Here is a 12,921-nt window from a genome sequence, read left to right as displayed (position 1 = left end):
CTAATCTTATAGTGCTGCAAATGAAATGCCAAAAAAGCATCTCTTTCCGTGTATTATTCATAAATCACTGCACATCCCCGGGGTGCGTCATTCTTATGAAACATTTATATTTGGAACCGTACAACCTGGAAAAATGGAACCGTGTCTCATTTCTGTTTGAAGATCGTGAGAAAGCCCTCGTGGAAATTCTAAGGAAAAAATCATCAGCGATTGCTTTGCCTGCCAAGTGTCATGGTTGGCTTCTATACGAGCATTTCAACTTTAAAAAAAAAACCGCAAGCCGCGTTTTTTTAAATGAAATTATAACGACCAACGAAACATTAATCAAATGGCGCATATCTCCCGTCGACGACGGACCCACCTGTGGACGCGGACGCGATGGCCGGCAGGCTGCTCTTGGCTCCCCTCTGGGCGGTCAGGCGGACGGTGTATTCCACGCCGGGCTTCAGGTCGGTCAGGACGTGCGCGGTGGTGTCGCCGGACGTGAGCGTCAGCTCCTCGCGCTCGCCGCCGTCCCGCGACACGGACTCCAGCCGGTAGCCACTGATCCGATCGGCCCGAGGTCTGAGCCACTCCAACGTCAGGGAGGTCTCCGTGGAGTCGCTCACCTGCAGGTCCCTGGGGGGGTCCAGCTCTGGGGGGGGGGGGGGGGGGGGGTAGGGGGAGGACCGGGGGGTCCGCGTTACGTTAGGGACATGCACACATAGACATCAAAGGGGGCTTGAGCCCCTGCCCTTTTACCCGTCTGTAAAACAACTGAGTTGAGTTCATGGACCACAATGGAAAACAGCTCCATGAATGGACTTATTATGTTGTCCTTTTAGCATAGCTTGCATACTTGTTGGACGATGCGACGCACAGCGCTACATATCAAGGAGCCAGTTCAGGTGGTTCGGGCATCTAGTACGGATGCTTCTAGAACATGTCCTTATAGGGAGGTCCTCTGGGCAAGTCCCACTGGGAGGAGACCCCCTGGCAGACCCTATGCACGTCCCACTGGGAGGAGACCCCCTGGAAGACCCTATGCACGTCCCACTGGGAGGAGACCCCCTGGCAGACCCTATGCACGTCCCACTGGGAGGAGACCCCCTGGCAGACCCTATGCACGTCCCACTGGGAGGAGACCCCCTGGCAGACCCTATGCACGTCCCACTGGGAGGAGACCCCCTGGCAGACCCTATGCACGTCCCACTGGGAGGAGACCCCCTGGCAGACCCTATGCACGTCCCACTGGGAGGAGACCCCCTGGCAGACCCTATGCACGTCCCACTGGGAGGAGACCCCCTGGCAGACCCTATGCACGTCCCACTGGGAGGAGACCCCCTGGCAGACCCTATGCACGTCCCACTGGGAGGAGACCCCCTGGAAGACCCTATGCACGTCCCACTGGGAGGAGACCCCCTGGAAGACCCTATGCACGTCCCACTGGGAGGAGACCCCCTGGCAGACCCTATGCAGATAGGGATGTTGCTTAATAATGTGGTTATAATGAATCCAAAACATGGGCCATAGTTTAAGAAAACAAACAAGCACATAATTCATTCTAAGCTCTCGGTTTTGCTCTTGAGGAATTTGGACTGACAGACATGTGTGTGTAACGACATTTGGCTAAAACACCAGCTACTCTAAACCATGTGTTACACAACAGCACGTAGAAAGATGGACGGCGCACGGCATTGGCCTGTGTGTGGTTTATGCACTGATTTACAAGCCCACGACATGCTGCACAGCGAGGTAGTTGTGTTTTATATGCACGCAGCACTGCCACTCGCCACTGCCGCCGATATACTGACAACAACTGTTATGGCTCTGGGGTGCCGGAAAGACATGGCCGCTTTTACTTGGAAACCCACAACCCGGAAACAATCCACTCAAAAAAGTTATCTTTACATTGCTAGCTTACATTGCCATCGTTTTAATTTATACGATGTATGATCCAAAAAGCGTTCATATTTTGCGGGAGAGACGGATGAGGAGCAGAAATGAAGCGCCAGTATATCGATCCGTTCAACACCACGGAGAGCGCCCTGGATTAGGAGAGACGAGTCATTCTTTCTGCCGCGCTAACAGCTAAATCAACGGTAAGCTAACATGGGCTCAGAGCGTAGCATACGGTAGCCGAAAGGCGAACTGACAAATAAAAAAAAGGAAAAAAATCTGAATATTACTCTCTCGCCCCGTATCATTGAGGATGCGCTAGGACGTGTGAGGACGTCGGATGTACCCCTCGGTTTGAGTCCCTATGGCGTGTGGCGATTGTCCTACGGACGGAAACGGTTAAAAGGATCCCTGGCTAATGAGACAAAGAGAATCTTTCACTCAATAGGAAACTGCTCCATTGACGATGTCATAATGTCCATGTGTGTCCAGCCCTATGGAATATATGGAATGCTACATGCTAATAAAAAAGTATTTAAAATATTGCTTTGATGCATTGCTCATATTAACCGTAGGAAGTATTACGTTGTTTTTATTAGCATAATGCATTGATTGTATTCCATACCTTATATAGGGTTCCAAGGGGTGCTCTCTCTGCACTTATCAGACAAGCTTGACTCATTATAAATAATAAATCACTTTTTCCCTTCGTTCCTACTCTCACCTATAGCCTATGGTCATGAAGTGTTCCTACTCTCACCTATATGGTCATGAAGTGTGGGTCATGACCGAAAGAATAAGGTCGCGAATACAAGCGGCCAAAATGAGTTTTCTTCGACGGGTGGTTGGCATCTCCCTTAGAGATAGGATGCCTCTTGGGCGTCTCCCTAGTGAGGTCCTCGAGGCATCTGGTTAGGATGCCTCTCGGGCGTCTCCCTAGGGAGGTCCTCGAGGCATCTGGTTAGGATGCCTCTCGGGCGTCTCCCTAGTGAGGTCCTCGAGGCATCTGGTTAGGATGCCTCTCGGGCGTCTCCCTAGGGAGGTCCTCGAGGCATCTGGTTAGGATGCCTCTCGGGCGTCTCCCTAGGGAGGTCCTCGAGGCATCTGGTTAGGATGCCTCTCGGGCGTCTCCCTAGGGAGGTCCTCGAGGCATCTGGTTAGGATGCCTCTCGGGCGTCTCCCTAGGGAGGTCCTCGAGGCATCTGGTTAGGATGCCTCTCGGGCGTCTCCCTAGTGAGGTCCTCGAGGCATCTGGTTAGGATGCCTCTCGGGCGTCTCCCTAGTGAGGTCCTCGAGGCATCTGGTTAGGATGCCTCTCGGGCGTCTCCCTAGGGAGGTCCTCGAGGCATCTGGTTAGGATGCCTCTTGGGCGTCTCCCTAGGGAGGTCCTCGAGGCATCTGGTGCCTCTCGGGCGCCTCCCTAGGGAGGTCCTCGACACACGCCCCACTGGGAGGAGACCCCGGGGCAGACCAAGGCGCAGTTGGAGGAAACACATCGACTCACTGGGCCTTGGAACGTCTCGGAATCCCCCAGGAGGAGGTCACTAGTGTTGCTCTGGAGAGGGAGGTCTGGAGCGCTCTGGTGGAGCGGTTGCCCCCGCGACCCGACTACGGATAAGCGGTTGAAGATGGATGGATGGAACCTCATGCCGGTCGCCCCTGTTAGTATGATCATGCTACAGGTGGGTCGGGAGGGGCATAGTGCTGGTTCTCTAGAACAGGGGTTCTCAACGTTTTTGTCCCTGGACCCCCGGAAATGCTTTGGCAATGTCTCGGGACCCCAGCCGCGCCCCCTCCCGACCCCCAATATAAATAATTTGGGGACCCCCCAAAATAATTTGGCGACCCCCTCGAGGGGTCGCGACCCATGGGTTGAGAACCCCTGCTCTAGACAGTTTTCTTGAAAAACCTTATGTTTATATATGTCAGTGGTTGTCAGTGGTTGTCAGTGGTTGTCAGTGGGTGCTCAACCTTTTTCATGTCAAGGAATCCCAGAATTATCTGTATTTTTCCGCCGATCCCCCCCATCTGAAATGTTCCATGAGAAGCAAGTTGATTTAGTCGACTAAAATGTAATCTGTTGGTCCTTGATGCCGTCGTAATGACTGATTTTACACAGCACGACGCGTTGTGAGCTTGTAGATCGGCTATTTTCAGCATGCAACCAAGTATGAAAACATTTTAGTCTAGTTTGTATTTCTTGACAAAATTGTCAGTATATTTAGTCTTAGTTTTAGTCATCGTAGCTCAGCTTTCATTTAGTTTCCATTTCGTTTTCGTCAGTGAAAAAAGGTAGTCGACGAACACTTTTCGTCTGAGTTTTAGTCGACGAAAACAACACTGCATAGAGGTGGGTCAGGAAGGGGCGTGGCGCTGGTTCTCTAGAGGTGTGGTGATGGACGGTTATTTGGACAGCCGGGTTTTCCCCGGGTTTTCTCTCTCACCGGTCTCTGTGTTGGTAGTAGCGGGTAGACTCTCTCTCTCGTTCTTCACGGCCGTCACTCCGATCCCGTATTCCGTGCCTGGTATTAGTCCTGTATTAGACATACAGGAGGGGAACAACTCTTAACCCATTCAGGCCTGACGTCGAAATTAAAAAAAAAAAGTTTTCTAAATCATGACAATTTTCGGAAAGATTTGAGGCACATTTTAACGATTTTTCAAAAATAGCAGATCTACAAGCTCATAGCGCGCCACTCGGTGGCGCGCTATGAGTATATCTGCTATTTTTCAATAGCTAAATTATAACATAATGTTTAAAACACCAAAAGGGATTCCCGCCCCAAAATGGGTTAATGGTTAATGTGGTTAAACGCTAACGTGACATGGATGCGTTCCAGGTCTCAATGGATTAAGCCATTTATGGGCCTGACGTCAACATTTAAAAAAAGAAATGTCTTCTAAATCCTGACAGTTTTCTGAAAAACCCTATGTTTCTATGTCAGTGATATATTCAAATATATCAAATATATACTCAAATATATTCATGTCAAGGAACCCCAAATATATTATATATGACATTGTCCGCCGACCCCCATGTGAAAATATGTTGTTACAGGGACCCCCCCAGAAGCAAAAAAAACGTTCTGCTCTGAAAGAATATATATTCAAAAATGTGCGCCACATTTTCATGATTTAAAAAAATTGCAGATCTACAAGCTCTGCTATTTTTCAATAGCTAAAGTACAACATAATGCTTAAAACACCAAAAGGGGTTCCCGCCCAGAATGGGAACATTACTGATGTAGGTTAAAGGAACTGGACGGAATAACGTGTTCCTTCCACGCGTTACGTCCAACCAGGGGAAACTCCCTCCCTGTCAGGTGCAAAGAAGCAGCTTGGACTCCTCATGCATTGAAGGAAGCATGAGGTCAGTCCATTGCTCTCCCCAGGTTGGCAGTGCGTGCGTTGACTCACCGGTCACAGTGACCTCCGTGACCTCCCCAGGTCCAGCGAGGACCATTTCCTCCCCGTGGTCTCCTCCTCCTGAGACCTGGTTGTACTTCAGACGGTAGGAGTCAACCTGCGCCACGCTGTGGCTCCACCTCAGGGTGGCGCTGTCGTCCGTCTGGGAGACCACCCGCAGGTCCGTGGGGGGGTCCAGGTCTGTAGAGACACAACGTTATTACTGTCTGTCTGCACGGGAGACCACCTGGGGGGGGGGGGGGGGGGGGGGGGGGGGATCGATAGCCCCCCCCACCGCCATTAATTTCAGTGGAAGTTCCTCAGTGGCGTTTTGAAGCACCCGGAAGAACCGTCTGCTTCTGCGTTTCTTTTTCTTCAATTTGAAAAGTGCGGAAGTGCAAACGGGCGCTCAATGTTAAACCCCCATACAGCTGCATGGGGTTTCCTCGCCATGACTCCACAGGTCCGCCTGCAGTCCCCTCACTGGGGGCTTGGGCTGTGCTCACCCTGGTGTAGGTGTGACGGGGCTGTACTCACCCTGGTGAAGGTGACGGGGCTGTACTCACCCTGGTGAAGGTGTGAAGGTGACGGGGCTGTACTCACAATGGTGAAGGAGTGGGTGACGGGGCTGTACTCACCCTGGTGAAGGTGTGAAGGTGCGCCTGCAGGTCCGCCTGCAGTCCCCTCACTGGGGGCTTGGGCTGTGCTCACCCTGGTGTAGGTGTGACGGGGCTGTACTCACCCTGGTGAAGGTGTGACGGGCTGTACTAACCCTGGTGAAGGTGTGACGGGGCTGTACTCACCCTGGTGAAGGTGTGACGGGGCTGTACTAACCCTGGTGAAGGTGTGACGGGCTGTACTAACCCTGGTGAAGGTGTGACGGGGCTGTACTAACCCTGGTGAAGGTGTGGGTGACAGGCCTGTACTAACCCTGGTGAAGGTGTGAAGATGACGGGGCTGTACTCACCCTGGTGAAGGTGTGACGGGGCTGTACTAACCCTGGTGAAGGTGTGAAGATGACGGGGCTGTACTCACCCTGGTGAAGGTGTGACGGGACTGTACTAACCCTGGTGAAGGTGTGAAGATGACGGGGCTGTACTCACCCTGGTGAAGGTGTGACGGGGCTGTACTAACCCTGGTGAAGGTGTGACGGGCTGTACTAACCCTGGTGAAGGTGTGACGGGGCTGTACTCACCCTGGTGAAGGTGTGACGGGGCTGTACTAACCCTGGTGAAGGTGTGAAGATGACGGGGCTGTACTCACCCTGGTGAAGGTGTGACGGGGCTGTACTCACCCTGGTGAAGGTGTGACAGGGCTGTACTCACCCTGGTGAAGGTGTGACGGGGCTGTACTCACCCTGGTGAAGGTGTGACGGGGCTGTACTAACCCTGGTGAAGGTGTGAAGATGACGGGGCTGTACTCACCCTGGTGAAGGTGTGACGGGGCTGTACTCACCCTGGTGAAGGTGTGACAGGGCTGTACTCACCCTGGTGAAGGTGTGAAGCTGACGGAGCTGTACTAACCCTGGTGAAGGTGTGAAGATGACGGGGCTGTACTCACCCTGGTGAAGGTGTGACGGGGCTGTACTCACCCTGGTGAAGGTGTGACGGGGCTGTACTCACCCTGGTGAAGGTGTGACAGGGCTGTACTCACCCTGGTGAAGGTGTGAAGGTGACGGAGCTGTACTAACCCTGGTGAAGGTGTGAAGATGACGGGGCTGTACTCACCCTGGTGAAGGTGTGACGGGGCTGTACTAACCCTGGTGAAGGTATGACGGGGCTGTACTCACCCGTGGTGAAGGTGTGGGTGACGGGCCAGCTGGTGCCGTCTCCCCTCCTGGAGGTCAGGGTGACCTGGTACTGGGTGTCTGGGTCCAGACCCTCCAGGCTGTACTGAGAGTCCGAGGAGGACAGCTCTACAGAGGTGGTGGTGTTGGTGGTGTCTGAAGAAAGGTTATTATAGAAGTTAGGACCACTTCACCACTTTTCAACCTATCTTCATATACTAGGTCCTCACTAATAATCATGAAAAAATGGCGAAATTTTCGTTAACTGGAACTAAATAAACACTAGAAAAGGAACGGAAACTAACGGAAACTATTTTGTGTGTTTACAAAACTAACTAAAACTAACTGAAATGCCGTTAGTTTTCGTTTTTTGTCAATTTATTTATAAGCTTAATTCTTTCAGCACCATCGCCGTACATCTAGGTCAATTGAAGCCTATTTTTTGACACTACGCTTACCGCCATTGCCGTTGATTAATGGCAATTGCGCTTTTATAGTGCATTCGATCGATCGAGCCATAATGCTACTTACGTTAGCCGGTTAGCTAGCTATGTTGTTAGCACAGCACTGGATCGCCCATCTCACAATTTGCGTCCTCACCTTCGTCTTCAATGTAGTAAGAGAGTGGCGACACTATAGCGTTGACTCCCATTGTAACAATGGAATGCGGAAGTGCTCATTATTTATTTTTTATTTTATTTTTTTATTTGACAGGGACAAAGCTCATTAATCAACATGTCAGTTTTCACCTCAATGTAAATGGGCCAGAGTTAGCCAAAGCTAATTTCCATCTGTAGTCCCTATTCTATCTCAATGGGATAGTTCCAGCCATAGGAGCAATGTTTGAAACTATAGCCCATAGGCCCCCGCTTTGTCTCAATGGGATAGTTCCAGCCATAGGAGCAATGTTTGGAACTATAGCCCATAGGCACCCGCTTTGTCTCAATGAGATAGTTCCAGCCATAGGAGCAATGTGTGGAACTATAGCCCATAAGGCACCCGCTTTGTCTCAATGGGATAGTTCCAGCCATAGGAGCAATGTTTGGAACTATAGCCCATAGGCCCCCGCTTTGTCTCAATGGGATAGTTCCAGCCATAGGAGCAATGTTTGGAACTACAGCCCATAGACTCCCGCTTTGTCTCAATGGGATAGTTCCAGCCATAAGAGCAATGTTTGGAACTATAGCCCATATACCCCCACTTTGTCTCAATGGGATAGTTCCAGCCATAGGAGCAATGTTTGGAACTATAGCCCATAAGGCACCCGCTTTGTCTCAATGGGATAGTTCCAGCCATAGAGCAATGTTTGGAACTATAGCCCATAGGCACCCGCTTTGTCTCAATGGGATAGTTCCAGCCATAGGAGCAATGTGTGGAACTATAGCCCATAGGCCCCCGCTTTGTCTCAATGGGATAGTTCCAGCCATAGGAGCAATGTTTGGAACTATAGCCCATAGGGACCCGCTTTGTCTCAATGGGATAGTTCCAGCCATAGGAGCAATGTATGGAACTATAGTCCATAGGCACCCGCTTTGTCTCAATGGGATAGTTCCAATGTTTGGAACTATAGCCCATAGGCACCCGCTTTGTCTCAATGGGATAGTTCCAATGTTTGGAACTATAGTCCATAGGCACCCTCTTTGTCTCAATGGGATAGTTCCAATGTTTGGAACTATAGCCCATAGAGGCACCCGCTTTGCGGCGAGATCAAAGCGTGTCGCTACTCTCCTACTCTACACTCTGGTCTAACCCATGTTATGCTTAGCTGTGATTGGACCATAGCTGTTTGGGGAGGGGCTTAGCTATAGGTCAATTAGGGAAAAAAACAAGTCAAAACTATAACTAAAACTAAACTCTAATGATAAATCCCAACCTGTTATTCTCACCTTGGTCTGCAGCGGGTGGGGGGTGCGTCCCCGTGGTAGTGTTGCTGTCGGCCACCAGGGGGCGGTAGGACACGGTGACGCCGTCCACCTCGGCCACGGGCGGAGACCAGGACACGAGCGCCGACGAGTCCGTCACGTCCTTCGCCTGCACGTGGCGAGGACCATCGATACCTGGACCGCACGCAGACACGCACAGACACGCACATACACGCACGCACGCACGCGCACACACACACAATGTAAATTTCTTTATCCCATTTTGGACTGAGGTCGATTAAAAAAAGGCTTCTAAATCCTAAATTTTTTCTGAAAATGTTTATATGTCAGTGGTGCTCAACCTTTTTCATGTCAAGGACCCCCAGAATTATCTCTATTGGGCCACGGACCCCCATCTCAAAATATGTAGTTCCAAGGACCCAGAAGCCAATATTTTACCCATTTACCGCTAGCATTAATTAATGCCAGGGTTTTATCGTGCGTAACACTTACTTTGAAGAGCCAAATATGCGTAATCGCATCTTACTATGAAACCATTCCGTGTGTGTTGACATGGCTGGTGCTCGTTCTCTCGGTCGGTGGTGGAAAAAGTGGACCGCGAGTATCACAGCGCCTGCTACAAGCCGTTGAAAACGCTTGTCTGGGCCAAATCTACCCCTCCAATGTCACTTCTGAGATACAGCCGTCTGACAACAGAGCAGGCAATGTAAGTGGATGTGCGCGCATCTTCAAAATGGCCGCGGCCACTGTCTCACTCGGACTGTTGTGCTAACGAACGGTAGCTAACGATAAAACGGCTTTTCCGGGTGTGGCGCAGTAGGCTACTAATTTAACCCTACGGTTTCTATGTTCCTGGCGGACTCCGTGTTAAAAATGTTCGCTCTTCAATGATTTGCGCCACATTTTAACGATTTTTCAAAAATAGCAGACCTACAAACTCATAGCGCTATGAGCTTGTAGGTCTGCTATTTTTCAATAGCTAAATTATAACATAATGTTTAAAACACCAAAAGGGGTTCCCGCCCAAAATGGATTATTTGAGTCCACATTTATAAAAATACATTATCAAGGGCACAAATATTTTTCAGTTGCTTTTCATATCCCACACACTCCAAACATCATGTGTCTCAGTCCAAACAAGCCCTAAATGTACAGAATAATAGCCAACATATGAACTTATTCACACAGCCAAAATGTGGTCACTTCATAGTCTGTCACATTACCAACACCCAAAGAAAATCATGGGTACAAAAATAACCTTCTCCTTCAAACAAGACTGACTGCCTATAATGGAGGAGATTGAACAGTATGTTGCAAGCTGCTTTGCTTTATACTTGGACAACCCCATAATCCTCACACACACACACACACACGCACACACACACACACACACACACACACACACACACACACACACACGCACAAGCAGGAAGCAAAGAGCGGGGGGAAAAAATTTCTCTCAAGTGTCTCAAAGAAGCTAGGATAGCAGGTATAGACAATGAGCCTAGCATCTGTGTAAACTATACATCTATCTAAATAACTCTCTCTACATTTGTGCTAAATCTTAAACCTAATCCAAACATCATAAAAAAAACGACATGAGTGTTCTTTCGCTTTGAGCTATAGGCGCACTAAATATGTTGCCATTCTGGCATGATCACGACACACATAAAAATGAGCATAGTAATCGTAATAGATTCTTTATGTACATGTATACGACTGAATCTGGCACTCTCGCCAAAGTGGGATCGTGTTTTTTGAGTCCTCACAGTTGAAGCGTATTAGGAAATACATAATGAGATTCCCTTCCTCGCAAGGCACTCAATTAATACAGTCTCAGCTATAGCACGCACAGAGCTTCCTATGTGCGTTTTACAGGGGAGGAATATAGTGCAGCTAGCCTGGAGGAAAGCTAACAGGCCCTCGGGGAACCAAAGAGTCCAAACTTCATTCTGCCTCTATTCCTAAGGCCGTAAGCTGTGATGGATTCCAACCTGAACAAATACATTACCTCACAGATGCGCACGCACGCACGCACGCACGCACGCACGCACGCACGTACGCACGCACGCACGCACGCACACATCACACACACGCACGCACACATCACACACACACACACACACACACACACACACACACGCACACACGCGCGTGCAGTGGCACAGATATACTCTGGTCTGTGTGCACAGACAGAGTCCATCAACAAGGACTTGTTAAACCAAATGACTTTTCCATGCACGTACGAACGGGGACGCACGCGTTCAGCATGGCATAGTTCTATCGCATAAACAAAACAGAAAGGCTTTTAAGCGTGAAGTTATGGAGTAACCTGCGGGTAATAAAACCTTATACGCAAGCCCAAGACAACATGGGATGGACCGTGTCCTCACCGTCCGTCCGCTGGAAACCACGGATCTTTCTCCACACTTCCACTTTTTCATGTGTTTTTTGAGGGACGCTACTGGCACTACCCCTCCTATATTCAGCTATTAGTGTAGATCAGTGTTGATTTCGTCGACTAAAACTAAGACGAAAAATTTTCGTCGGCTACCTCTTTCCACTGACGAAAACTAAATGGAAACAAAATAAAAACTAAGCTATGATGACTATAAAACTAAGACTAAATATACTGACAATTTCGTCAACAAATAAAATAAAAATGTTAGGAAGCGACTAGTGGACAAGAGATCCAGTATAAGTCATTTTACAATTAGTTGCATGCTGAAAATAGCAGATCTACAAGCTCACAACGCGTCACGCTGAGACGCGTTGTGAGCTTGTAGATCAGCTATTTTCAGCAAGTGTCATTACGACGGCATCAAGGCCCGCCAAAATAAATTTTAGTCGACTAAATCAACTGTAGATTTAGCCGACTAAAACTAGACTAAACACTAAAAAATTCCAGGGTGACTAAAATGTAACAACAACTGATTGATTGATTGATTGAAGAATTTATTAACAGTTTGCAGAATTACAGTACATTTCAAGCACAAACTCAATACAAAGGCTGTTAACTGTGAGTGGACGACCCAATTAAGCATTACACTTGTTTCCAATAGGGTCCACCATGTTCAAATCATCAAAACATTTAGAGACGTACAAATTAAGTTTCATTCCAAAGACTATATGACTAAAACTAAAGACTATATGACTAAAACTAAAGACTATATGACTAAAACTAAAGACTATATGACTAAAACTAAAGACTATAATTGAAATTTGCTGCAACACTGCATGCATGGTTCCTTTTCCCATTTCCTGAAGAGTAATAGTTTTGGACATACGAGTTCTCCCCTCGACAGACAGGGGGCAGTAATTCACATGGCAGCTTCCACGCTCTGACATCACAACTCGGGGATTGTTGGGAAATCCCCCCCAGGCGGGGGGTGGGGGGGGGGGATTTTCTTTTTAACCCATTCTGGGCGGGAACCCATTTTGGTGTTTTAAAGCATTATACTTTAGCTATTTGAAAAAATAGCAGATCTACAAACTCATGAGTTTGTAGGTCTGCTATTTTTTTGAAAAATCGTGAAAATATGCCTCAAATCTTTGAATATATGTTATTACAGAGTGAACATTTTTAACTCAAATCTTTGCTTCTGGGGGAGGGGTCCCTGGAACAACATATTTTCAGATGGAGGCGGAGTCATATTACATATATTTTTTGGGGTCCTTGACATGAAATATTGAGCACCACTGATACAGAAACATAAGGCTTTTCAGAAACACTGCCGATGATGATGTCACAGCAAGATGGCTGCTGCTGCTGCCATGTGAATGTGGTTACAGTGGCTCCAAGATGGCTGCTGCTGCTGCCATGTGAATGTGGTTACAGTGGCTCCAAGATGGCTGCTGCTGCTGCCATGTGAATGTGGTTACAGTGGCTCCAAGATGGCTGCTGCTGCTGCCATGTGAATGTGGTTACAGTGGCTCCAAGATGGCTGCTGCTGCTGCCATGTGAATGTG

The 12,921-nt window shown here is 48.8% G+C and overlaps 3 protein-coding genes across 3 annotated transcripts in view; 2 read left to right on the top strand and 1 right to left on the bottom strand.

The window, feature by feature from the left end:
• The window catches only part of LOC306940285 (CD209 antigen-like protein A), a gene marked incomplete at its 5' end in the record, with an annotated part of 342,118 nt that overhangs the window by 73,361 nt on the left and 255,836 nt on the right, over positions 1 to 12,921 (top strand). The gene's annotated exons all lie outside the window — the stretch shown is intronic.
• Positions 1 to 12,921, top strand: part of LOC306939895 (uncharacterized protein) — a 355,389-nt gene that overhangs the window by 187,067 nt on the left and 155,401 nt on the right. The window lies entirely within an intron of this gene.
• Positions 1 to 12,921, bottom strand: part of LOC306940214 (tenascin-like) — a 122,485-nt gene that overhangs the window by 55,867 nt on the left and 53,697 nt on the right. The window contains exons 15-19 of the mRNA XM_079525236.1: positions 8,956 to 9,126; positions 7,073 to 7,225; positions 5,296 to 5,484; positions 4,323 to 4,412; positions 362 to 634 (exon numbers count right to left, since the gene is read on the bottom strand). Coding sequence (XP_079381362.1) covers positions 362 to 634; positions 4,323 to 4,412; positions 5,296 to 5,484; positions 7,073 to 7,225; positions 8,956 to 9,126 — 876 coding nt within the window. The remainder of the gene's footprint in view (positions 1 to 361; positions 635 to 4,322; positions 4,413 to 5,295; positions 5,485 to 7,072; positions 7,226 to 8,955; positions 9,127 to 12,921) is intronic.

Source organism: Electrona antarctica (assembly GCF_951216825.1).
Source record: "Electrona antarctica genome assembly, chromosome: 16".
In the NCBI taxonomy this organism is placed as follows: domain Eukaryota; kingdom Metazoa; phylum Chordata; class Actinopteri; order Myctophiformes; family Myctophidae; genus Electrona; species Electrona antarctica.
The sequence above is the reverse complement of the archived record's forward strand: the minus strand, read 5'-3'. Positions and strand labels throughout refer to the sequence as shown.